This window comes from Balaenoptera ricei, chromosome 9 (assembly GCF_028023285.1).
Source record: "Balaenoptera ricei isolate mBalRic1 chromosome 9, mBalRic1.hap2, whole genome shotgun sequence".
Taxonomy (NCBI): Eukaryota; Metazoa; Chordata; class Mammalia; order Artiodactyla; family Balaenopteridae; genus Balaenoptera; species Balaenoptera ricei.
Genome location: NC_082647.1, coordinates 93,768,424 through 93,794,182, shown reverse-complemented (window position 1 = coordinate 93,794,182; position 25,759 = coordinate 93,768,424). Strand labels below are relative to the sequence as shown.

Sequence of the window (25,759 nt, the reverse complement as noted above, 5' to 3'; positions counted from 1 at the left end):
AGTCCTTCTCAGAGCGACCCATCATCAGCCCCTGAGGCTCTCAGGCTGCAAAGTCATAAATATCCAAGGCCTCTTGTCCATGATAGGAAATGGTCGCCATGTTAAGTTCTGTGGACTGAATCTATTCAGAAAGGGATCTCTCTCAAGTTTAAGAAAGGGAAATTTACTTGCCTTGTGCTACAAAAATAAGAAACTTAAAGATTTGTCCTTAAAGATCCACTGACTTGCAACTTCAAGGTCCTAGGCGAGGATAACTTGTTATAAGTATTTTCATTACAGCATTAAAAAATGCCAGGTAGGTTTTATAAGTCAAGGAACTCTACAACTCCTACACCTTACGAATGACAGATGATACTTGCATGAAATTGGCAACTGTCTTCCAGGAAGCCCTAGGATTTACAAGATGCTCTGAGTGACATCAGTCACCAAAACCATGAGTGGACAGCCACAACAGACTGTCACAAAAACGAAAAGACAACCTACAGAACGGGAGAAAATATTTGCAAACGATGTGACCAACAAGGGCTTACTTTCCAAAATATACAAACAGCTCATACAACTCAACAACAGAAAAACAAACAACGCAATCCAAAAATGGGCAGAAGACCTAAATAGACATTTCTCCAAAGAAGACATACAGATGGCCAATAGGCACATGAAAAGGTGCTCAACATCACTAATTATTAGAGAAATGCAAATCAAAACTACAATGAGGTACCACCTCACACCAGTCAGAATGGTCATCATTAAAAAGTCTACAAATAACAAATGCTGGAGAGGGTGTGGAGAAAAGGGAACCCTCCTACACTGTTGGTGGGAATGCAAGTTGATGCAGTCACTGTGGAAAACAGTATGGAGGTTCCTCAGAAAACTAAAAATAGAATTACCATATGATCCAGCAATGCCACTCCTGGACATATATCCAGACAAAACTATAATTCAAAAAGATACATGCACCCCTATGTTCATAGCAGCAGTATTCACAATAGCCAGGACATGGAAACAACCCTAAATGTCCATTGACAGATGAATGAATAAAGATGTAGTACATAGACACAATGGAATACTACTCAGCAATAAAAAAGAGTGAAATAATGGCATTTTCAGCAACATGGATGGACCTAGAGATTATCATACTAAGTGAAGTCAGAAAGAGAAAGACAAATACCATATCACTTATATGTAGAATCTAAAATATGACACAAATGAAATTATCTATGAAACAGAAACAGAATCACACACACAGGACAATTTGGTGGCTGCCAAGGGGGAGAGGGTTGGGGGGAGGGATGGAGTGGGAAGTTGGGGTTAGCAGATGTAAGCTTTTATGTAAGAATGGATAAATAACAAGGTCCTATTGTATCGCCCAGAGAACTATATTCAGTATCCTATGATAAACCATAATGGAAAAGAATACATTAAAAAAAGAATGTATATATAACTAAATCACTTTGCTGTACAGCAGTAATTAACACAACATTGGAAATCAACTATACTTCAATTTAAAAAATTCAATAAATGGACAGCAGAGGGCATGAGAGAGTTTTCAGAAAAAAATGTAACCTAAAGAAAGGATTCTGGAATTCAGTTTAACTGGGGGAAGCCCTAGGAATTTGCTAACTTTCTTAATTTCTTAATTATAAACTTTTGAAATAAATATATCTTATGACCTCTGTTCTTCTTATGAATCTTAATAAACTCAATAATCTAAACAAATAACTAACAATACTAAGAAGTAGTTAATGAATATGTAGGCAGTCCTATTGGAAATCTACATGTTATTTATTTTCATGTAGATGATGTACAGGAAAAAGCTTGTTATTTAATGTAGTCAAATTTCCCTCACTTTAAACACCTTGAGAAATTGCCTAGTTTACAAATATCTGAAGAAGATTCTCATGGTTGGGGGGGATATGAGTACTTTGTACATTAAAGCAATATGTATTTGTGTGTGTGTGTGTGTGTGTGTGTGTGTAAGATAATATTTATTGCAAACAGAAAGCTAACTTATAATAGAAAAACTTTAAAAGCTCACTTTAGGCTAGAGTTCTTGTACGTGCTAACACTTCATTCCATTTCTACAAAGTAGCAATATTGTTGCAACCATTTACACTGTAGTAGCATTAATATACCCTTTGAGTAGAAATTCCATTTACATTTTATATAATTTGAGGCTATGCTGTTAGTTATGTATAGGTTCAGGATTAATATTGCTTCCTGATAAAATTTTATTGTCATTAAATAATGATCCTCATTATCTCTAGTACTGCTTTCTATCTTGATGTATATATTTATCTAATAATAATATTTTCATCCTTTTATTTCAAACCTGTGACATTATATTTGGGACTTGTCTCTTATAAACAGAATACAGATAGATATTTTAAATCCAATTCAACAATCTGTCTCAACAAGTAAATTTAATCCACTTACTTTTTTTGGTAATTACTATTACATTTGTAATAATTCTTACCATCTTCTTTTCTGTTTTCTATCAACCTTGCCTTTTTTTGGCCTTTTTGTTGCTGCTGTTCCTCTTTTTCTCCATTCATATCTTTAGTTTAAATGTTTTTCTTTGTTCACCTTTTCCCTCTGTAGTAACATGAAAGGCTATTTTACTTCTAATCATTATCCTTAAATTTTTCACATACTCACTTGACCTAGCAAATGGCTAATCAATATCTCCATCTTCCTCTCAAAGAATAGAATTCTTTAACATAAGTCTTTTCCCTTCCATCTTCCATGTCATTTATTGTCTTGCGTATGTTTGTTCCACCTTGTTTTTGAAGCCACATGAATAGTTATTATTATTGTTGCTATTTATATTTAATGCTTATTTAAATTTAGCAACATTTACCAATTTATTTGCTCATCTCTTTCCTTCTAGATTCAGTTTTGTTTTGTTTTGTTTTAAATGTATTTACCTATTTATTTTTGGCTGCGTTGGGTCTTCATTGCTGCACACGGGCTTTCTCTAGTTGCGTTGAGCGGAGGCTACTCTTTGTTGTGGTGTGCGGGCTTCTCATTGCGGTGGCTTCTCTTGTAGCAGAGCACGGGCTCCAGGCATGTGGGCTTCAGTAGTTGTGGCATGCGGGCTCAGTAGTTGTGGCACACGGGCTTAGTTGCTCCGTGGCATGTGACATCTTCCCGGACCAGGGCTTGAACCCGTGTCCCCTGCATTGGCAGACAGATTCTTTTTTTTTTTTTTTTTAAGATTTATTGATTGATTGATTGATTGCTATGTTGGGTCTTCGTTTCTGTGCTAGGGCTTTCTCTAGTTGCGGCAAGTGGGGGCCACTCTTCATCGCGGTGCGCGGGCCTCTCACTATCGTGGCCTCTCTTGTTGCGGAGCACAGGCTCCAGACACGCAGGCTCAGTAGTTGTGGCTCACGGGCCTAGGTGCTCTGCGGCATGTGGGATCTTCCCAGACCAGGGCTCGAACCCGTGTCCCCTGCATTAGCAGGCAGATTCTCAACCACTGCGCCACCAGGGAAGCCCGGCAGGCAGATTCTTAACCACTGCACCACCAGGGAAGCCCCTCAGTTTTTTACTGAAGTATATTCATTGTATATATTCAATGAGAGTCTCTGAGTAGTTTCTTCAGACTTTGAAATGTTTTTATTTTTACCTGCTCTCTTGAGTAATAATTTAGCTGACATATACTGTCTCTCAGTACTTTGAAGAGGTACAGTTTTTACTAATGAGAAGTCTTCTATCTGTCTAATTTAGTTGCTTTGTGGAGAGTCTGCTTTTTCTCTTTGGTGATTTTTGGAATTTTTTTCATTGTTTTAATTTCAGCACTCTGTGTAGGTTTAGTTCTTTTTGTTTACTTTGTTTTAAAGTCAAGTTTATTGAGGTATAATTTACACACAGTAAAACTCACCCTTTTTAGGTATACAGCTCTGTGAATTCTGGCAAACACATAGAGTCATGTAACCACTATGACAATCAGGATATAGAACTTTTCCATCACTGCCAGAAGTTCCCTCATTTCTCTTTGTAGTCAATCCTTGTCCCCCAACATTCACCCCTGGCAACCACCGATCCACTATCTGTCCCTATACTTTTTGCCTTTTTCAGAAACTCATATAGCAAATGGAATCATATAGTATATAGCCATTTGACTTAGTATAATATATTTGAGATTCATCCATGTTGTTGTATGTATCAGTAATTGGTTTCGGAGTTTTATTCCATTACATGCATGTACCACAATTTGTTTATATATCCACAAGTTGATATTTGGGTTGTTTCTAGTTTTTGGTGACTATATAAAGCCAATATAAACATTTGTATATAGTTTTTGAATGGATATATGTCTTCATTTCCCTTGAATGTGTATTTACATATGAGTGGGGGATGGCTGGGTCATGTGGTAAATGTATTTAACTTCATAAGTAATACCTAAACTGTTTTCCTAAGGAGGTACACAGTTTTGCATCCCCACTAGCAACATGTGAGAGTTCCAGTCACTCCACAGCCTCACCAACACTTGGTATTGTCACTTTTTAAAAAACCACTCTAATAGGTGTGTAGTTCTCTCTCATTATGAGTTTGATTTGCATTTCCCCAATTACTAATGAAGTGAGCATATTTTCACATTCTTATTTGCCATTTGTATATCTTCTTAGGTGAAATATCCATTCAAATCTTTTGCCCATTTTTTGTTGGTCTGTTTGATTTCTTATTATTGAGTTTTGAGATTTCTTTATATATTCTTGATACCAGTCTTTTGTCAGATACATTATTTGGTCACATTTTTCCCCCACCTGTGGCTCTTGTTTAGTTTCCCAACACTGTCACCTGAAGAGCACATCTTTTAAATTTGAAAAAGTCCAATTTGTCTATTTTTTTCTATTATGATTGTGGTTTTGTGTCCCATCTGAAAACAAAACAAAAAAACCCAAAACTTTCTCCAAACCTAGGTTGCAAAGATTTTCTTCTACATTTTCTTTTGGAAGTTTTTTACTTTTAGGTTTTACATTTAGGCCTATGCCTCATTTCAAGTTAGGTTTTGTAAATCATGCAGGGTATGAGTTGAGGTGCATTCTTTTACATAAGGATGTTAAAAATCAGTTGTTCCAGCATCATTTTTTGGAAAATATGATCATCTTAATGGATTAAAAAGAAAACATTTAGCAAAATTCAATACCCATTCCTGATTAAAAACCCTCCAGAAACTTGGAAGAGAAGGAACTTCCTCCACCTAATGTAGGCATCTATGAAAAACTTATACTTAATACCATATTTAACCATAAAAGACTGAATGCTTTTTTCCTTTTAAGATCTGAAACAAGGCAAAGTTTTTCACTCTCACCACTTTATTGTCCTAGAGGTCCTATGCAGTACAATAAGGCAATAAAAAACTGAAAGGAATCTACATTGGACAGAAAGAAGTAAAATTGTCTATGTGCAGACAACATGATCATCTAAGTAGAAAATTCTAAAGAATATTATACAAAGCTAACTGAATTAATTAAAAAGTTTACAAGGTTACAAGGTCAATAACAAAAATCAATTCTATTTCTAAGGACTAAAAATGGCATTTGGAAATTGAAATTTAAAAACAATACCATTTACAGTAGCATACAAAATGTGAAATACTTAGGGATAAATTTAATGAAATATATGCAAGACCTATTTTCTGAAAACTGTAAAACATTGCTGAGAGAAACTGAAGAAGATCTAGATAAGTGGAGAGAAATACCATATTCAAGTAAAATAAGACTCAAGACGGCATATCACTCCACACTGATGTATTGATTCATTGCTCTGTCAAAATTCTAGCAGGCTTTTTAAAAAATAGAAATTGACAAGTAACTTCTAAAATGTATATGGAAATGTAAAGTACCAAGTACAGCCAAAACGATTTTGAAAAAAGAACTAAGTTTGAAGACTTATACTACTTCGTTTTAAGACTTATTGTAAAGCTACAATAATCAACATAATGTTGTATGGCTATAAGAATAGACCTTTAAATCAATGGGACAGAATAGAGACTATAGAAATAGACCTACACATATATGGTTAGTTAATTTTTGAGAAAGGTGTTACTATAATTATAATATGACAATGGGAAGAGGATGCTTTTCCCAACAAATGGTGCTGGAACATTAAATATCCATATGCCTCTCCATCCACTCTCCAAAAGAACATCAACCTTTACTTCACACCATACACAAAAATTTGAAATAGTTAAAAGATGCAAATAGAAGGGCTAAAACTATAAAAGTCCTGGAAGAAAATACAGGAGGAAATCTTGTGACCTTGAGTTTGGCAAAGATTTCTTAAATAAGATACAAAAAGCATGAACCATAAAAGAAAAAAACCCAATAAATTGGATTTCCTCAAAATTCAGAAGTTTTGCTCTTCAGAATGAAGAGACCAGGAGAGATTGAGAGAAAATATTTATGAAACGTATTGATAAAGGACTTGTATTCAGAATACACAAAGAACTCTTACAACAATGATAAGAAGAAAACCTGATTTTTTTAATGAGCAAAAAAAATTGAATATACACTTAAACTAAGAAGATATATAAATGGCAACTAAACCCATAAAAAGATGCTCATCATAATAAGTCATTATGGAAGTGCAAATTAAAGCCACAAAATTAAAATTAGATACCACTACAAACCCACCAAAATGGCTAAAACTAAAAAATACTGACAATACCAAGTGTTGACAAGGATGTGGAGCAGTGGGAACCCTCATACACTGCTGGTGGGTATATAAAATGGTACGACCACTTTGGAAAACAATTTGACAGTTTCTTATAGAATTAAACATAACTTACCATATGATCCAGCAATTCTACTCTTAGGTATTTACCCAAGAGAAATGAAAACATATGTTGACATGAAGACTTGTACTTGAATGTTCATAGCAACTTTATTCATAATAGCCAAGGGCTTCCCTGGTGGCACAGTGGTTGAGAATCTGCCTGCCAATGCAGGGGACACGGGTTCGAGCCCTGGTCTGGGAAGATCCCACATGCCGCGGAACAGCTGGGCCCGTGAGCCACAATTGCTGAGCCTGCGCGTCTGGAGCCTGTGCTCCGCAACAAGAGAGGCCGCAATAGTGAGAGGCCCGCGCACCAAGATGAAGAGTGGCCCCCGCTTGCCACAACTGGAGAAAGCCCTTGCACAGAAACGAAGACTCAACACAGCCATAAAAATAAATAAATTAATTAAAAAAAAAATAGATACAATTAAAAAAAAAACATAATAGCCAAAAATGAGAAACAAATGTCTATCAACTGGAGAATGGCAAATAAATCATGGTGTATTTGTACAATGGAGTAGCATTCAGCAATACAAGAAATGAAATACTGATATCCAGTATCCAGCAGTGTAGAGGAACCTCTGAAACCTTATGCTTAAATGTTAGAAGACAGAAATATATATGATTCTATATACATGAAATTCTAGAAAAGGCAAAACTACTGGTTGTTACCAGGTGCCTGGGATGGAGGGGATGGGGGTAGAAGGGACACTGGCTGTAAAGGGGCATAAAGGAACTTTTTAAAAGTGACGGGAATGTTTGTGGCAGTGATTATACAACTGTCAATATTTGTAAAAACTCATCAAATTGTATACTTAAAATTATGAGTTTTGTTGAACATAAATTATATACCTCAATAAAGCTGAATTTTAAAAAAATTTACTCAATTCATGTTTCCCCTTTCCTCTCCTCCTCCTGAGCATGAGACCCAAGTTCAGGGTTATTAGGTAGCATAATACTTCAGGGAGGTTGGTGTCTGACCATGCTGACTCCTCCTGAGATATGCATCCACCTGGGTCTCAGATATGGGTCTTCATGCTGGCATCTTCTGAGAATTCTGCATCCCCATCTGGTGCTCAATTGTATGGCCCACAAAGCTTTCTGAAGCAGTGTCATTTCATCATAACACTAAGGGCTCTTGGGGTATAGCACTCCCAGCCACACTCAACACCTACCCCACTCCACTCTGTAAACTCTCTTGGGCCCCTCTCTGCCTAGACAGTTTTCTTTGCTATCACATGAAAGGACAGAATTGATGATGGCTCTGGAAACTTGCCACTTTCCCCAAGTCCCACCTGGGGAAGGAGGCACGTTATCTCTCTGATGTCCTTGAAGTCCAAGTTGCATTATTTCATTTCCTGAGCTTGATCCTGGGTGAACAGGGTGCCTCAGGGGCCCATGTCAACTTGTTTCCTCACCACCTCTCCTTGTTCCCCAGCTCAGAAAGAGGGTGTTTTTTAAATGTTTATTTTTAATTTCCTCTTCCAATGTAAAGTAGGAAGATTGCCTTGCTAAATATTCTTCTAACCCTATAAGTAATGTAAGAACCTTTGCCCTTAGAGGAAGGAAAGAAATTGAGTAAGGGATGCTCCCCGGGGAGAGGAAGACAAAAGGAGAGATCTGCCTAGGGCCAGATGAAGCCTGAGAACAGGAAATACTCATGCAATGAAAAGAGGAGCCTGTGAAGTTTCCAGATATGGGAGAGGGAACTTTGCCTGCTTTACTTACTGTCTAAAGCTGACTCTTCCCTGACTCAGAGTTGACACCTATTCTTTTAAGGACTTTTAAAATTTTTAGTTGCTCCCTTTCTCCCTCTCCAGTACCCAATATTCTATATAGTCTTTCTTATCCTAGATTTAAACATGTCACAGTGGGATTTGAAGATTAGGTTTACCAGGACTCTCACACCAAATCCTAAGGAGAGCTCTGGGACAAAAATCATGCTCAGGAGGACCCAAGTTGCCTTTTTCAGATCATAGATTCCTGAAATAATTTGGTCCAGGCCCAGGCTGACCTCTGTTTATTTTTTCCCTATAAAAATAATCTAAGGCATATCATACATGAAAGCTGAGGAACCAGGCAGTGACGGGAGGAAGCTACCATTTATTGAGGAACTATATGCTGGGTCTGGGCTGAGACTTCACATGCGGTGTCCCATTTAATCTTCACAACAACTCTTAAATCATCTTGCAGTTAAGGAAACAGACACTTAGAGGCTAAATATCTTGCCAAAGTTTACAAAGGAAGGGGAGGAATGAGATTCAAGCCCAAAGTGAGGAACTTCCGAGTAGTCAATTGCATTAGGCCATGCTGTCATGCTGGTAGACTGAGTTAAAGCCACTAATCCCAGTCTTAGATGAAATAACAGGAGAAGGAGGAGGAGGAAGGGAGAGACCCGGGCTGTTGCAGATGCGAGGCAGTGATGAAACCGACCAGAGTTCTTGGCCTTCCCCAGTCTAGAGAAATTGACTAGAGGCCAGACAAGAAATTCAGGCAAGGCTTTACTGGGGCCCCTGCTGCAGCAGCGGGGAGCAGGAACAAACAACAGATTCTCTTGCTTGCTCCCTCGTGGGGTGTGGGTGGGGGAGGGCGAGCTTGTCCCTTATATGGGGTGAGGGTAGGGGTGTGTCCAGGGGTCAGGCCGGAGGGGTGGCTTAGTTGTTTTGCCCACCCCTTAGGTGGTGTTGCGTGCAGGGGGCATGCTCAGTACCCTGCTTTTGCTCCCAACACCCTGTGTTTGCTCCAGGCTCCTCAAAAGTGGCAGTTGCGTTTTTTGGTCTTTTTGTATGTTTGGGGTCCAGAATTTGCCCCAACTGCACATGCACGTGGTTATTTTTAGTCGCATACAGGTTCTTTGTATTTTGTTGCTAGAGGAGAGGTGTGTCCAGGTGCAAGCACTGCAGCACGGCAGCAAAGGGGCCTAGGTCCCAGCCTGTCTCAGTGATACCCCATTTTTCATGAAGATCTTTGCTAAGGAAACAGACCCATGTAGACTCCTGACTGTGGTATGGGGAAGAGAAAAGGTGTAAATGACAGAGGAGGTTTGCAAGGCAATGGCCTAACTAGATAAGATAGACAACTGTTGTAATGTTATGAATGTGCTTTCTGGTATCTTTTTTTTTTTTTAACATCTTTATTGGAGTATAATTGCTTAACAATGGTGTGTTAGTTTCTGCTCTATAACAAAGTAAGTCAGCTATACATACACATATATCCCCATATCTCCTCCCTCTTGCATCTCCCTCTCACCGTCCCTATCCCACCCCTCTAGGTGGTCACAAAGCACCGAGCTGATCTTCCTGTGCTATGCGGCTGCTTCCCACTAGCTATCTGTTTGACATTTGGTAGTGTATATCTGTCCATGCCACTCTCTCACTTCGTCTCAGCTTACCCTTCCCCCTTCCTGTGTCCTCAAGTCCATTCTCTACATCTGTGTCTTTATTCCTGTCCTGCCCCTAGGTTCTTCAGAACCTTTTTTTTTTTCTCTAAGCTTCCATATATATGTGTTAGCATATGTTATTTGTTTTTCTCTTTCTGACTTACTTCACTCTGTATGACAGACTCTAGGTCCATCCACCTCACTACAGATAACTCAATTTCGTTTCTCTTTATGGCTGAGTAATATTCCATTGTATATATGTGCCACATCTTCTTTATCCATTCATCTGTCGATAGATACTTAGGTTGCTTCCATGTCCTGGCTATTGTAAATAGAGCTGCAATGAACATTGTGGTACATGACTCTTTTTGAATTATGGTTTTCTCAGGGTATATGCCCAGTAGTGGGATTGCTGGTCATATGGTAGTTCTATTTTTAGTTTTTTGAGGAACCTCCATACTGTTCTCCATAATGGCTGTATCATTTTACATTCCCACCAACAGTGCAAGAGGGTTCCTTTTTCTCCACACCCTCTCCAGCATTTGTTGTTTGTAGATTTTTTGATGATGGTCATTCTGACTGGTGTGAGATGATACCTCATTGTAGTTTCTCTAATGATTAGTGATGTCGATCATCCCTTCATGTGTTTGTTGGCAATCTATATATCTTCTTTGGAGAAATGTCTGTTTAGGTCTTCTGCCCATTTTTGGATTGGGTTGTTTGTTTTTCTGATATTGAGCTGCATGAGCTGCTTGTAAATTTTGGAGATTAATCCTTTGTCAGTTGCTTCATTTGCAAATATTTTCTCCCATTCTGAGGGTTGTCTTTTGGTCTTGTTTATGATTTTCTTTGCTGTGCAAAAGCTTTTAAGTTTCATTAGATCCCATTTGTTTATTTTTGTTTTTATTTCCATTTCTCTAGGAGGTGGGTCAAAAAGGATCTTGCTGTGATTTATGTCATAGAGTGTTCTGCCTATGTTTTCCTCCAAGAGTTTAATAGTGTCTGGCCTTACATTTAGGTCTTTAATCCATTTTGAGTTTATTTTTGTGTATGGTGTTAGGGAGTGTTCTAATTTCATTCTTTTCATGTAGCTATCCAGTTTTCCCAGTACCACTTATTGAAGAGGCTGTCTTTTCTTCATTGTATATTCTTGCCTCCTTTATCAAAAATAACATGACCATATGTGCGTGGGTTTATCTCTGGGGTTTCTATACGGTTCCATTGATCTATATTTCTGTTTTTGTGCCAGTACCATACTGTCTTGATTACTGTAGCTTTGTAGTAATAGTCTGAAGTCCAGGAGCCTGATTTCTCCAGCTCCGTTTTTCTTTCTCAAGATTGATTTGGCTATTCAGGGTCTTTTGTGTTTCCATAAAAATTGTGAAATTTTTTGCTCTAGTTCTGTGAAAAATGCCATTGGTAGTTTGATAGGGATTGCATTGAATCCGTAGATTGCTTTGAGTAGTATGGTCATTTTCACAATGTTGATTCTTCCAATCCAAGAACATGGTATATCTCTCCATCTGTTTATATCATCTTTAATTTCTTTCATCAGTGTCTTATAGTTTTCTGCATACAGGTCTTTGGTCTCCTTACGTAGGTTTATTCTTAGGTATTTTATTCTTTTTGTTACAGTGGTAAATGGGAGTGTTTCCTTAATTTCTCTTTCAGATTTTTCATTATTAGTGTATAGGAATGCAAGAGATTTCTGTGCATTAATTTTGTATCCTGCTACTTTACCAAATTCATTGATTAGCTCTAGTAGTTTTCTGGTAGCATCGTTAGGATTCTCTATGTTTAGTATCATGTCATCTGTAAACAGTGACAGCTTTACTTCTTCTTTTCCAATTTGGATTCCTTTTATTTCTTTTTCTTCTCTGATTGCTGTGGCTAAAACTTCCAAAACTATGTTGAATAATAGTGGTGAGAGTGGACAACCTTGTCTTGTTCTTGATCTTAGAGGAAATAGTTTCAGTTTTTCTCCACTGAGAACGATGTTGGCTGTGGGTTTGTCATATATGGCCTTTATTATGTTGAGGTAAGTTCCCTCTATGTCTACTTTCTGGAGGGTTTTTATCATAAATGGGTTTTGAATTTTGTCAAAAGCTTTTTCTGCATCTATTGAGATGATCATATGGTTTTTATCCTTCAATTTGTTAATATGGTTTATCACATTGATTGATTTGCATATATTGAAGAATCTTTGCATTACTGGGATAAACCCCACTTGATCATGGTGTATGATCCTTTTAATGTGCTGTTGGATTCTGTTTGCTTGTATTTTGTTGAGGATTTTTGCATCTATGTTCATCAGTGATATTGGCCTGTGGTTTTCTCTCTTTGTGACATCTTTGCCTGGTGTTGGTATCAGGGTGATTGTGGCCTCGTAGAATGAGTTTGGGAGTGTTCCTCCCTCTACTATATTTTGGAAGAGTTTGAGAATGATACGTGTTAGCTCTTCTCTAAATGTTTGATAGAATTCGCCTGTGAAGCCATCTGGTCCTGGGTTTTGTTTATTGGAAGACTTTTAATCACAGTCTCAATTTCAGTGCTTGTGACTGGTCTGTATATTTTCTACTTCTTCCTGGTTCAGTCTCGGAAGGTTGTGCTTTTCTAAGAATGTGTCCATTTCTTCCATGTTGTCCACTTTATTGGCATATAGTTGCTTGTAGTAATCTCTCATGATCCTTTGTATTTCTGCAGTGTCAGTTGTTACTTCTCCTTTTTCATTTCTAATTCTATTGATTTGAGTCTTCTCCCTTTTTCTCTTGATGAGTCTGGCTAATAGTTTATCAATTTTGTTTATCTTCTCAAAGAACCAGCTTTTAGTTTTATTCATTTTTGCTCTTGTTTCCTTCATTTATTTTTCATTTATTTCTGATCTGATCTTTATGATTTCTTTCCTTCTGCTAACTTTGAGGTTTTTTGTTCTTCCTTCCCTAATTGCTTTAGGTGTAAGGTTAGCTTGTTTATTTGAGATGTTTCTTGTTTCTTGAGGTAGGATTGTATTGCTATAAACTTCCCTCTTAGAACTGCTTTTGCTACATCCCATAAGTTTTGGGTCGTCGTGTTTTCATTGTCATTTGTTTCTAGGTATTTTTTGATTTCCTCTTTGATTTCTTCAGTGATTTCTTGGTTATTTAGTAGCGTATTGTTTAGCCTCCACATGTTTGTAATTTTTACAGATTTTTTTCTGTAATTGATATCTAGTCTCATAGTGTTGTGGTCAGAAAAGACACTTGATACAATTTCAATTTTCTTAAATTTACCAGGGCTTGATTTGTGACCCAAGATATGATCTATCCTGGAGAATGTTCCATGAGCACTTGAGAAGAACGTGTATTCTGTTTTTTTTGGATGGAATATCCTATAAATATCAGTTAAGTCCATCTTGTTTAATGTATCATTTAAAGCTTGTGTTTCCTTATTTATTTTCATTTTGGATGATCTGTCCATTGGTGAGAGTAGATTGTTAAAGTTCCCTACTATGATTGTGTTACTGTCGATTTCCCCTTTTATGGCTGTTAGCATTTGCCTTATGTATTGAGGTGCTCCTATGTTGGGTGCATAAATATTTACAATTGTTATATCTTCTTCTTGGATTGATCCCTTGATCATTATGTAGTGTCCTTCTTTGTCTCTTGTAATAGTCTTTATTTTAAAGTCTATTTTGTCTGATATGAGAATTGCTACTCCAGCTTTCTTTTGATTTCCATTTGCATGGAATATCTTTTTCCATTCCCTCACTTTCAGTCTGTATGTATACCTAGGTCTGAAGTAGGTCTCCTGTAGACAGCATATATATGGGTCTTGTTTTTGTATCCATTCAGCCAGTCTATGTCTTTTGGTTGGAGCATTTAATCCATTTACATTTAAGGTAGTTATCGATATGTATGTTCCTATTACCATTTTCTTAATTGTTTTGGGTTTGTTATTGTAGGTCTTTTCCGTCTCTTGTGTTTCCTGCCTAGAGAAGTTCCTTTAGCATTGTTGTAGAGCTGGTTTGGTTGTGCTGAATTCTCTTAGCTTTTGCTTGTCTGTAAAGCTTTTAATTTCTCTGTCAAATCTGAGTGAGATTCTTGCTGGGTAGAGTAATCTTGGTTGTAGCTTTTTCCCTTTCATCACTTTCAATATGTCCTGCTACTCCCTTCTGGCTTGCAGAGTTTCTGCTGAAAGATCAGCTGTTAACCTTATGGGGAATCCCTTGTATGTTATTTGTTGTTTTTCCCTTGCTGCTTTTAATATTTTTTCTTTGGATTTAATTTTTGATAGTTTGAATAATATGTGTCTTGGCATGTTTCTCCTTGGATTTATCCTGTATGGGACTCTCTGCACTTCCTGGATTTGATTAACTATTTCCTTTCCCATATTAGGGAAGTTTTCAACTATAATCTCTTCAAATATTTTCTCAGTCCCTTTCTTTTTCTTCTCTGGGACCCCTATAATTCGAATGTTGGTGAGTTTAATGTTGTCCCAGAGGTCTCTGAGACTGTCCTCAATTCTTTTCATTCTTTTTTCTTTATTCTGCTCTGCGGTAGTTATTTCCACTATTTTATCTTCCAGGTCACTTATCCGTTCTTCTCCCTCAGTTATTCTGCTATTGATTACTTCTAGAGAATTTTAAATTTCATTTAGTTTGATGTTCATCATTGTTTGTTTGCTCTTTAGTTCTTCTAGGTCCTGGTTAAACATTTCTTGTATTTTCTCCATTCTATTTCCAAGATTTTGGATCATCTTTACTATCATTACTCTGAATTCTTTTTCAGGTAGACTGCCTATTTCCTCTTCTTTTGTTTGGTCTGGTGGGTTTTTACATTGCTCCTTCATCTGCTGTGTGTTTCTCTGTCTTCTCATTTTGCTTAACTTACTGTGTTTGGGGTCTCCTTTTCGCAGGCTGTAGGTTCGTAGTTCCCGTTGTTTTTGGTGTCTGACCCCAGTGGGTAAGGTTGGTTCAGTGGGTTGTGTAGGCTTCCTGATGGAGGGGACTGGTGCCTGTGTTCCGGTGGATGAGGCTGTATCTTGTCTTTCTAGTGGACAGGACTGCGTCCGTTGGTGTGTTTTGGGGTGCCTGTGACTTTATTATGATCTTAGGCAGCCTCTCTGCTAATGGGTGGGGTTGTGTTCCTGTCTTGCTAGTTGTTTGGCATAGGGTGTCCAGCACTGTAGCTTGCTGGTCTTTGAGTGGAGCTGGGCCTTAGCAGTGAGATGGAGATCTCTGGGAGAGCTTTTGCTGTTTGATATTATGTGGAGCCAGGAGGTCTCTAGTGGACCAATGTCCTGAACTTGGCTCTCCCACCTCAGAGGCACAGGCCTGACACCCAGCCAGAGCACCAAGACCCTGTCAGCCACATGGCTCAGAAGAAAAGGGAGAAAGAAGGAAAGGAAGAAAAGAAAAAATAAAAAAAATTTTTAAATAAAAAAATTAAAAAGTAATAAAAGAAAGAAAGAAAGAAGAGAGCAACCAAACCAGAAAATAAATCCACCAATGATAACAAGTGCTAAAAACTCTACTAAAACAAACAAACAAACAAAAAAAAACGGACCAACAGACCCCTAGGATAAATGGTAAAAGCAAAGCTATACATACAAAATCACACAAAGAAGCATACACATACACAGTCACAAAAAAAGAAAAAGGAAAAGAAAATCCATATATAGAAAAGAAAAAAAGGAAGAGAGCAACCAAATCAATAAACAAATCTATGAAGGATAATAAACTCTAAATACTAAACTACGATAAACATAAAACCAGAAACAAATTAGATGCAGAAAGCAAACCCCAAGGCTACAGTTGCTCCCAAAGTCCACTGCCTCAATTTTGGGATGACTTGTTGTCTCTTCAGGTATTCCAGAGATGCAGGGTACATCAAGTTGATTATGGAGATTTAATCCACTGCTCCTGAGGCTGCTGGGAGAGATTTCCCTTTCTCTTCTTTGTTCGCACAGCTCCTGGGGTTCAGCTTTGGATTTGGGCCCCGGCTCTGCATGTATGCCGCCTGAGGGTGTCTGTTCTTCACTCAGACAGGACGGGGTTAAAGTAGCAGCTGATTAGGGGGCTCTGGCTCACTCAGGCTGGGAGGAGGGAGGGGTACAGAATGTGGGGGGAGCCTGTGGCGGCAGAGGCTGGCGTGACATTGCAACAGCCTGAGGCGTGCCGTGTGTTCTCCCAGGGAAGTTGTCTCTGGATCACGGGACCCTGGTAGTGGCGGGCTGCACAGGATCCCAGGAGGGGAGATGTGGAGAGTGACCTGTGCTCGCACACAGGCTTCTTGGTGGCAGCAGCAGCAGCCTCAGCGTCCCATGCCCATCTCTGGGGTCCACGCTCATAGCCGCGGCTCGCGCTCTCCTCACGCACTCCGAAACAATGGTCTCTTGTCTCTTTGGCAGCTCCAGGCTTTTTCCCGGACTCCCTCCCAGCTAGCTGTGGTGCACTAGCCCCCTAATTACTGCTCTGTGTTCACACAGCCAACCCCAGTCCTCTCCCTGGGATCTGACCTCTGAAGCCCGAGCCTCAGCTCCCAGCCCACACCTGCCCCGGCGGGTGAGCAGACAAGCCTCTCAGGCTGGTGAGTGCTGGTCGGCACCAATCCTCTGTGCGGGAATCTCTCCACTTTACCTTCTGCACCCCTGTTGCTGTGCTCTCCTCTGTGGCTCTGAAGCTTCCCCATCGCCCACGCCCCGCCCACCCCGTCTCCTCCAGTGAAGGGGCTTCCTAGTGTGTGGAAACTTTTCCTCCTTCACAGCTCCCTTCCACTGGTGCAGGTCCTGTCCCTATTCTTTTGTCTCTGTTTTTCTTTTTCCTTTTGCCCTACCCAGGTACGTGGGGAGTTCCTTGCCCTTTGGGAAGTCTGAGGTCTTCTGCCAGCATTCAGTAGATGTTCTGTAGGAGTTGTTCCACATGTAGATGTATTTCTGATGTATTTGTGGGGAGGAAGGTGATCTCCACGTCTTACTCCTCCGCCATCTTGAAGGTCTCTTCATATTTTTTGAGCAAGCAAACATAATGGAATTTGAAAAACGTGGGCATTTTCATAGCAAGAGTGAGGAATGGCTTGCAACATGAGAATTCTAGATTGCATGCAAACATGTAGAATCTCTGTTTAACCGACCTTCTGGAAGACTGTCAGCTTCTGAGCTACTTGGGCATTCCACACCTCCCACAGGCTTTGGAACTCAGTCTCTGCTTACTACTAAATTATTTGCAAACTATTAGGGAGACCAATAGGGCTTCTGAGTCACTCTTTGAATTTCTGAAGCCTGACTGGGCTTGCAGAATGACTGTAAGTTATTGCAGATATAAGAGCCAGCATTTCTTGTCATACTTTGTGTATGTGAAGGCGTTCCTTTGGTTTGTAACTGTAACAACAAGTTCTATAGCCCATTGTTTTGCACAGCTCAGTCTTAAGGCCTCATGGACTGCCTAATAATTACTGCTCTACAAGAATTAATTTGGTTTTAACTGATTTACACTCTGCTGCTGGCCTGCTCTTTGCTGAAAGGGTCCTAGCCTTACATCTTCGGGGCGACAGAAGTTGTATTCAATCAGCCTGCCTGTATTCTTGATCCTGCTTTCCACTATTGGAGGCCTAGAGGAAAGGGCTTTGCTAAGGCCACGGCAAGTGTCCTGTAGAGTTCAATGGAAAGGGGACAGGAATTTGGAGCCAGTGAACGTGGGTTTGAAAAACCACTCCCATTTATTGCTGTGTGATCTTGGGCACATCATTTACATTCTCTGACCTTCAATTCCCTCCTCTATAAAGTGGAGATAATAATTCTTATGGAACATGGTTGTTGTAAGGATTAAGTGAAACAATATGAGGGAAAGTTTTGTTTAAATTTTGAAGGACTATGTCAATGTTACTATTAGGTGCACAGGCAAGTGGCCACGGGGAAGGAATATCTGCACACGGATGAGGGCAACCAGGAGGATGTGTTAGAGACAAAAATCATGTCTGTTTCCGTGACAGTTCTTCCACATGGATGGTGCTCACCATCACGACGCTATATGTTATACCCACTCAGAAATGAGTAATATAGAGCTCCTTTTGGCACTGTATGTTTCTGAGAAGAAAGGGGGGAAAACATATGAATCTTTGAAGAAAGAGTAACTTTCCTTGGGTCTGCGTTTGGGGTAGGGTGGGAGTATGCACACGGAGGCAGAAGGACAGTGAAATGAGTTGGAAGTAGGGCTCCAGCTCTCTCAGCATCCTTCCATCCCAAGGAAGGGAGCTCATGCTGTAACAGTCTTGGGTTTTCCATGATCATGGGCAATTAACAGGTTCCTCACTGATTACACATGCAAATAATTTAAGACTTAACTGTCTAGTACTGTGAACATTTACTTTAAAGTTTAGATATGCGCTTGGAGCTTCCCCTCAAGAGTTTTGTTTTCTTTTATGTGTATGTATGTTTTTAATTAAAGGTTTGGTCCAAGCCACATTGCTACTTTAACACTTTGATTATGAGACAAATTTTATCTGTACACATTGACTGCAGTGGCTTTTTTTCAGTGCCAGAATGTTTCTTCCCCACCCCACCCCCGCAGGATTCTCTTTTGAGAGGGTTTTTTTCTTTCTCATTTTTTTGAGGAACAGAAAGAAGTTGTGGTTTGATTTGCTGGGTCTCAATGACAAAGGTTTTCTACTCCCTCTTTTTAAAAACACGAACTGAAATCTGTATCTATATGTTTAAAAAAATGTTTCAAGTCTAATCTTTGTATGATAGTAATGGATAGTGTATAATTGTACATAGAATTGCACATAAAGTATCTAGATATGAATAAGTGCAATAATTGTATCTGTTGTATTTAGGATTGCCAAGGTCATAGTATCTGATGATGATGATGTCATTGTTGAATTAATTGGATCTGAGGTGACGATAGGCTCCATGTCGGGTTGGCTGCCCAATATTCTGAACCTGTCATGCTGGGGACCAGAGGCTTCTCAGAAAGAAAAGCCTTCAATGTAGGCTTTTAACTCATCTTCAAAAGAGAATATGCATGTAATCACAGAGACACACTGACAGGACTGAGAGGCACTTGTCAAACAACTTTAAATATACCACAATTTTTGTAACCCCATTTTGATATTTCTATGTTTTTTAATAAATATAGGAAACTGAAACAACAAAAAAATTAGATGTCCCAGAATTTTCCCTTCCTCCAAGGGGTCCAGCTCTGAATTACTGCAGAAACGGTCATGTAACTAACCTTTTATAGCAATGGGTGCTGGGGAAAGGAGCACGAGATTATGTTTCCAGGGCAGTTAGAACAGCTAAATTATGAAAAAGAATGCTCAGGTTCTGTGTGGGACTAAGGAAGAAATACTATGTTTGACTTTACATTATACTCCCACTATTCTAAAATAAGCAAAACTTGTGCTTGTTCAGTGACAAGTAATATCAAAAGACAATGTGGTAGTTTCCTGCTACATCTTTCTTGAAGCAAGCACTGCTGTTTTACAAGAGTCACATCATTTGTGTATCCTGGCTCATTCTCTGGTGCTTGGGGTATTTGGTTTTTTGCATGTGCTTCTTGTAATTTGTAATTCAAGGCAAATTTCCTTCAGAATCGAAACAAAATGATGATCACCTCTTTCGCCTTAGGAAGAGGAAGCGGCGGTGTGTCTTACAAAACAGGGCATACCCTGCAATGTTTATTGCTTAATTATTCTTTGTGAAGCTTCCATTTTGGCTCTATCTTATAGCCCCGAGATGAAGTGTGAATAATAGAGGAGTTCAGTGTTCTTCTGTAATGGGACTAAAGCTTTTATTTATCTTCCTTCCTCCTTCACTGACCTTTTGCTTTTCTGTGTCAAAGCTCAGTACTTGTCCTTTCGTTCTAGAAAGCCTCATACAACCATGTCCTTCTCGGACTCCTACTGTGTAGCGTGGTACCGCCTTGGTCCAGGCTCTCACAATCTAACCTTCCAATCAGGGCTGCTTCACTGCAGAACTTTCCCTGTGAATGGAGCCCGCTGGGAATGGGCAGTGCCCGTATAAACCTGCTTCTGCATCCATGCTTTCACAGCACCTATTTCAGTTATTCATATTTTTATCCTTATGTCTGTGATTCTTTGATTAATTGCTAGCTCACCAGTGTGTGAGCCCCCCTGAGGTGAGGGACCTTGTCTGGTTTTGCTCACCGTGGCATCTATCTCTTACCCATAGCACAGGGGCTGGCTCATAGCCTCTAAATTGTCTCCTTGCCTCCAAATTCACACCCTTTGCAAACCATTCTTCTCACTGCTACCAACATCTTTACAAACTCAGATAAGTCCTCTCTGCAGAAAATGTAATGGTTCCCCATGCGTATAGATTAAAATCTAAATTCCAGGACACAAGCTGCTTTTTAAGCCTTATCTACTTTCCTAAGAATACTGCTTTTTATTTAGGTTTATTTTACCTTACCCTGTATGACATAGAGCTAGTTACTTCCCTGCCTTGCTTCCTCTTTAGTTTGTAAATAAATTGCTTGCATCTTTGCAGACTCTTGGTCTTCATAAAACGACTCAATAAGTATTTGCTTAATTGATTTAAGTATTTTGAAGATATATGTCTCCAGAATCACTATACTTGATAGCTATATAGTTCTTCTTTCACCAGGAATTTAGATGTTTTATAATTATTCTCGTTTATATCACTGTGCCCTGCAAATATATTTTATTCCGTTGTTTTATTTATAGCTCTCAATTATATTGCCTGCCGCATGATAATATTAGTATAATGGGCTCTGCAATTCTATATTAACTGATCCTTGAATATTTTTTTAAAGAGTTTTTTTTTTTTTTTTGGCTGCATTGGGTCTTCATTGCTCCGCACGGGCTTTCTCTAGTTGTGGTGAGCAGGGGCTACTCTTCGTTGCGGTGCACAGGCTTCTCATTGCCGTGGCTTCTCTTGTTGCGGAGCACGGGCTCTAGGCGCACGGGCTTCAGTAGTTGTGGCTCGCGGGCTTGGTTGCTCCGCAGCGTGTGGGATCTTCCCAGACCAGGGCTCGAACCCGTGTCCCCTGCATTGGCAGGCGGATTCTTAACCACTGCGCCACCAGGGAAGTCCCTTGAATATTTTTTTTGTCTGTTAAACTTTGGTATCTACTTAATGTCCTTTTGTCCCTGTATTTAATTGGATTAATTAGTGTTTTCGATTTTAATTCACATGAGACTTTTGCATTTGCCTCTATTGTGTTTTCTTACTTTCTTACTCTTCCTTCTTTCCTAAGGGTTGAAGTTTTTCTGATACTGTCTATCAGAATTCTGTTATAGTGTCTTTTAGTTGCTTCCCTATGTAAAATGTTTTACCTGCCTTAACATATTTAGAATGTTTTCAAGATAATAGAGATCGAAAACTTCAGCAGACTGAGGAATTTGTACAGATTCAGCACAGCACCTTCTTTTGTTGCCTACGTAAACTGTACCATATTTAAAGGTGCCATGCTTTGAGAAGATTGCCTGAACTTCAGCTTTCAAGTTAATGCCATCTTGATTGTAAAGATTCCAAGAGCCTTTAAAATATAATTTTTTTCCCCCGTGGAAAGGCATTTTATTTTAAATATAGCAGTGTGTACATGTCAATCCCAACTCCCAATCTATCTACTTTAAAATAAATAGATGTACTGTACTTTGCAAAACTGTAATAGCAGAAAGCTGGAAACATTCCATATATTTATAAACAGGGGATTATTTGAATAGTTTGTGGCACATCTATGCAATGGGGTGCTATGGAGCTGTGAAATGGAATGAGAACTATATATATTATTATGAAATTCTTCAGAATATATTATAAAGTCTAGATGTCTAGCTTTTGCTTCAAAATAATATGGAGAGTGGAGAGGGGAAGTGAAAGGGTTTAGATAAAACAAAATTACTCATGAACTGATATTTGTCGAAGTTCCTATGGTTACATTTGAAATATTTCTTAAAGAAAAAGCTGAAAATAACAGATATGATCTAATGTTCTGAAGAAACTATTTTCCTGGGAAAGCCCTTAACATTTTTCATCCATGAAATGATTGGACACACGTTTTAGATTATTAACACAAATAAATCTAGATATATCACCAAACCATTTTCGACTCCCTGAAGATTTAAACAAGAAATTGTGATTATTTGCCGAAGGTAAAGTGTTGTGATGCCTTAATAATAATAGGTTCTATTAAAAGACTGCTTTATGGCATTAAAAACATGTATGTTAAAGGAGGGGAAGTCCAAACAAAATCAATGACTATTAATATCACATAAAGAAAGACAATCTGACATGTGGTGCCTCCTGATAGAAGTACATGCTACCACCTATGAAGTGTTTTTGTAGCAGAGGAGGAAGACAAGTGCAAGTGTAATTTATGGCTGTGGCAGAAAACTGGAGATAGCAGAGTGGAAGCTAGAAGTCCAGAGGCATTATCACATCTAATATGCATGTATTTTTTATGATACAGAAAAATTAGTTACTCCCATTTTAGAGAGGAGAAAAGAAACGTAATGAATCGATGATATGCCTGTGGCCACTTTAATAAATTCAGGAATAAGAGCCTACCAGGCCTTCTGGATTCATATTTCAGAACATATTTTCCACATTAAAAGAATGGGGATCCCTATCATCAAAGAGTAGCTAATCTGATAAAATAGAGGTGATACATGTTCAACAAAGCCTTAAAATTACATAGGCAGAACACTCTTCAACATAAATAGCAATATTTTTTTGGATCCCTCTCCAAAAGTAAAGGAAATAAAAGCAAAAATAAACAAATGGGAACTAATTAAACTTAAAAGCTTTTGCACAGCAAAGGAAACCATCAACAAAATGAAAAGACAACCTACTGAATGGGAGAAAATATTTGCAAATTATATGACCAATAAGGGATTGAGATCCAACAAATATAAACAGCTCATACAACTCAATATCAAAAAAACAAACAACCCAATCAAAAAAAATGGGCAGAAGACCTGAGTAGACATTTTTCCAAAGAGGAAATGCAGATGGCCAGCCAACAGGCACATGAAAAGATGCTCAACATCGTTAATCATCAGGAAAATGCAAATCTAAACCACAATGAGATATCACCTCACCTGTCAGAATGGCTATCATCAAAAAGACCACAAGTAACAAATGTTGGCAAGGATGTTGAGAATAGGGAACCCTTATACACTGTTGATGGGAGTGTATATTGGTGCAGCCACTGTGGACAACAGTATGGAGGTTCCTCAAAAAACTAAAAATAGAGCTACCATATGACCAGGCAATTCCACGGGTATATATCCAAAAAAAGCCAAAAACACTAATTCAAAAAGATACATGCACACCACTGTTCATAGGAGCATTATTTACAATTGCCAAGATATGGAAACAACCTAAGTGTCCACCAACAGTTGAATGGATAAAGAAGATGTCATATGTATATACACATGGAATACTACTCAGCCATTAAGAAGAAAGAAATTTTGCCATTGCGGCAACATGGATGGACTTGGAGGGCATTATGCTAAGTGAAATAAGTCAAACAGAGAAAGATAAATACTGCATGATATCACTTATATGTGGACTCTAAAAAATATAACAAACTAGTGAATATAACATAAAAGAAGCAGACTCACAGATATAGAGAACAAACCAGTGGTTACCAGTGGCGAGGTACAAATTATTGGGTGTAAGATAGGCTCAAGGATGTATTATACAACACAGGGAATATAGCCAATATTTTGTAATAACTGTAAATAGAAAGTAACCTTTAAAAACTGTATAATAGGGGCTTCCCTGGTGGCGCAGTGGTTGAGAATCCGCCTGCCAATGCAGGGGACACAGGTTCGAGCCCTGGTCTGGGAAGATCCCACATGCCGTGGAGCAACTGGGCCCGTGACCCACAACTACTAAGCCTGCGCTCTAGAGCCCGTGACCCACAACTACTGAGCCTGCGCGTCTGGAGCCTGTGCTCCACAACAAGAGAGGCCGCGACAGTGAGAGGCCCGCGCACCGCGATGAAGAGCGGCCCCCACTCGCCACAGCTAGAGAAAGCCCTCGCACAGAAACGAAGACCCAACACAGCCAAAAATAAATAAATAAATAAATAATTTTTTTAAAAAAGAGATCATGTACAACATGGGGAATATAGCCAATATTTTTTAAAAAATTGTATAATAAATTAAAAAAAAATTTTTTAAGCAAAAAAAAAAACTTATGACGGAGTTATCCTCTCCAGCAAGAGAAGAAAGTAAGTACGCTCTTCTGTTGCGTGCAGATTCACATATATCAGAGATCAAAAGAGCAGATTAGATTAGCATTCTCTTATGCAGTGGAGACCTCTTACCAGTTCTCTCTCAGAAGGGTAACCATCCCAATGCCACCAAAATGAGCCAACAGAGACCTTGCCAGGCAAGACAGGGGCCCTTTTAGAAACTACTCTGGGTCCACTTGACTACATGAGCAAACCGACGGCCAATACACAGGGCTGGCTTCAAAGGTGTGTGACCTGTGCAGTCAAAAAAGGACCCGCTCAGGACTTCCCTGGCAGTTCACTGGTTAAGACTCTGTCCTCCCAATACAAGGGGCCTGGGTTCGATCCCTGGTCAGGGAACTAAGATCCCACATGCCTCGTGGTGCTGCCAAAAAGAAAAAAGAAAAAGGGATCAACTCTCGGAAGGGCCTGCACTTGGCTTAATGCTCTGGCGACACCATCTTGAAATCCTTAGTAATTTTATTTTTGAGCTTATGCTTTGTAAGTGAAGTCTGATGGGACAACTGAGCACACACATGAACAGCACAGACAGGCCAGTTGGCAATGCACACAAGCATATAGGCATGAGCTGTGTGGGTAGCAGGCAGTGTGGGTATGGAACAATCAGCCTGGCAGCCTAGTGTGCAGATGCATGCCTAAGGCAGTATGTGGCACCACAGGGTGCTGGTTTTTATGTTTCCAAAAATAATTTGAATTAACTTTGTGTTATATTTTAAGGATGAAGCTTCTTTTTATTAACCCAATCCATGAATAGTAATTGAGTGCTTACTACAATGCTCCATAAACAAAATTAGGTTTCTTTTCTGCCTTCATGGAGTTTATATTCTAGTTACATAATTTTTTCCAATTAATGCAGTAATAGTCTACTCTTTAAAATTAGAATTATTGCTTTGAGTGCATCATTGGAGAGTATCTTTACAAAAAGGCAGTCTTTTATAATAATGTGATTGTAGCTAACTTTCCTGACCTATAATTTCATTGAATAGATTACTCTAGTTGCTTTACTTGCTTTTATTATTTTCCATTAATTTTACCATAACTGAAGACATCCCTAAATAGCTGAATATAGAATGATTTTATTTTAGAATTGTGAAAAATGGAAGACAGTACCACAGACACAGAACAAGAAGAAGAAGAGGAGAAAGGTGAAAAGGATCAAGAAGACCCCATTTATGCTGTAGCACCCACGATTAACATCCGAGATGAGCGATTCGTTGATGTATCTACAACTCCAGCTTTCATTTGTCTGCATGAGGTACATATATATTTATATATTACAGTAAGACTTGCCTCACTATCTACTTAAAAATTCAGATGAAGTTAATATCATTATCAAAATAATTTACTATTTGTAACCTGGAGGCAATGTGTACTGT

At 38.9% G+C, this 25,759-nt stretch overlaps 1 protein-coding gene across 1 annotated transcript in view; it reads left to right on the top strand.

Moving 5' to 3' along the window:
- CCDC146 (coiled-coil domain containing 146) overlaps nt 1-25,759 on the top strand; it is a 139,918-nt gene that overhangs the window by 4,034 nt on the left and 110,125 nt on the right. Inside the window, exon 2 of the mRNA XM_059934105.1 lies at nt 25,469-25,638. Coding sequence (XP_059790088.1) covers nt 25,480-25,638 — 159 coding nt within the window. The 5' untranslated portion in view covers nt 25,469-25,479. The remainder of the gene's footprint in view (nt 1-25,468; nt 25,639-25,759) is intronic.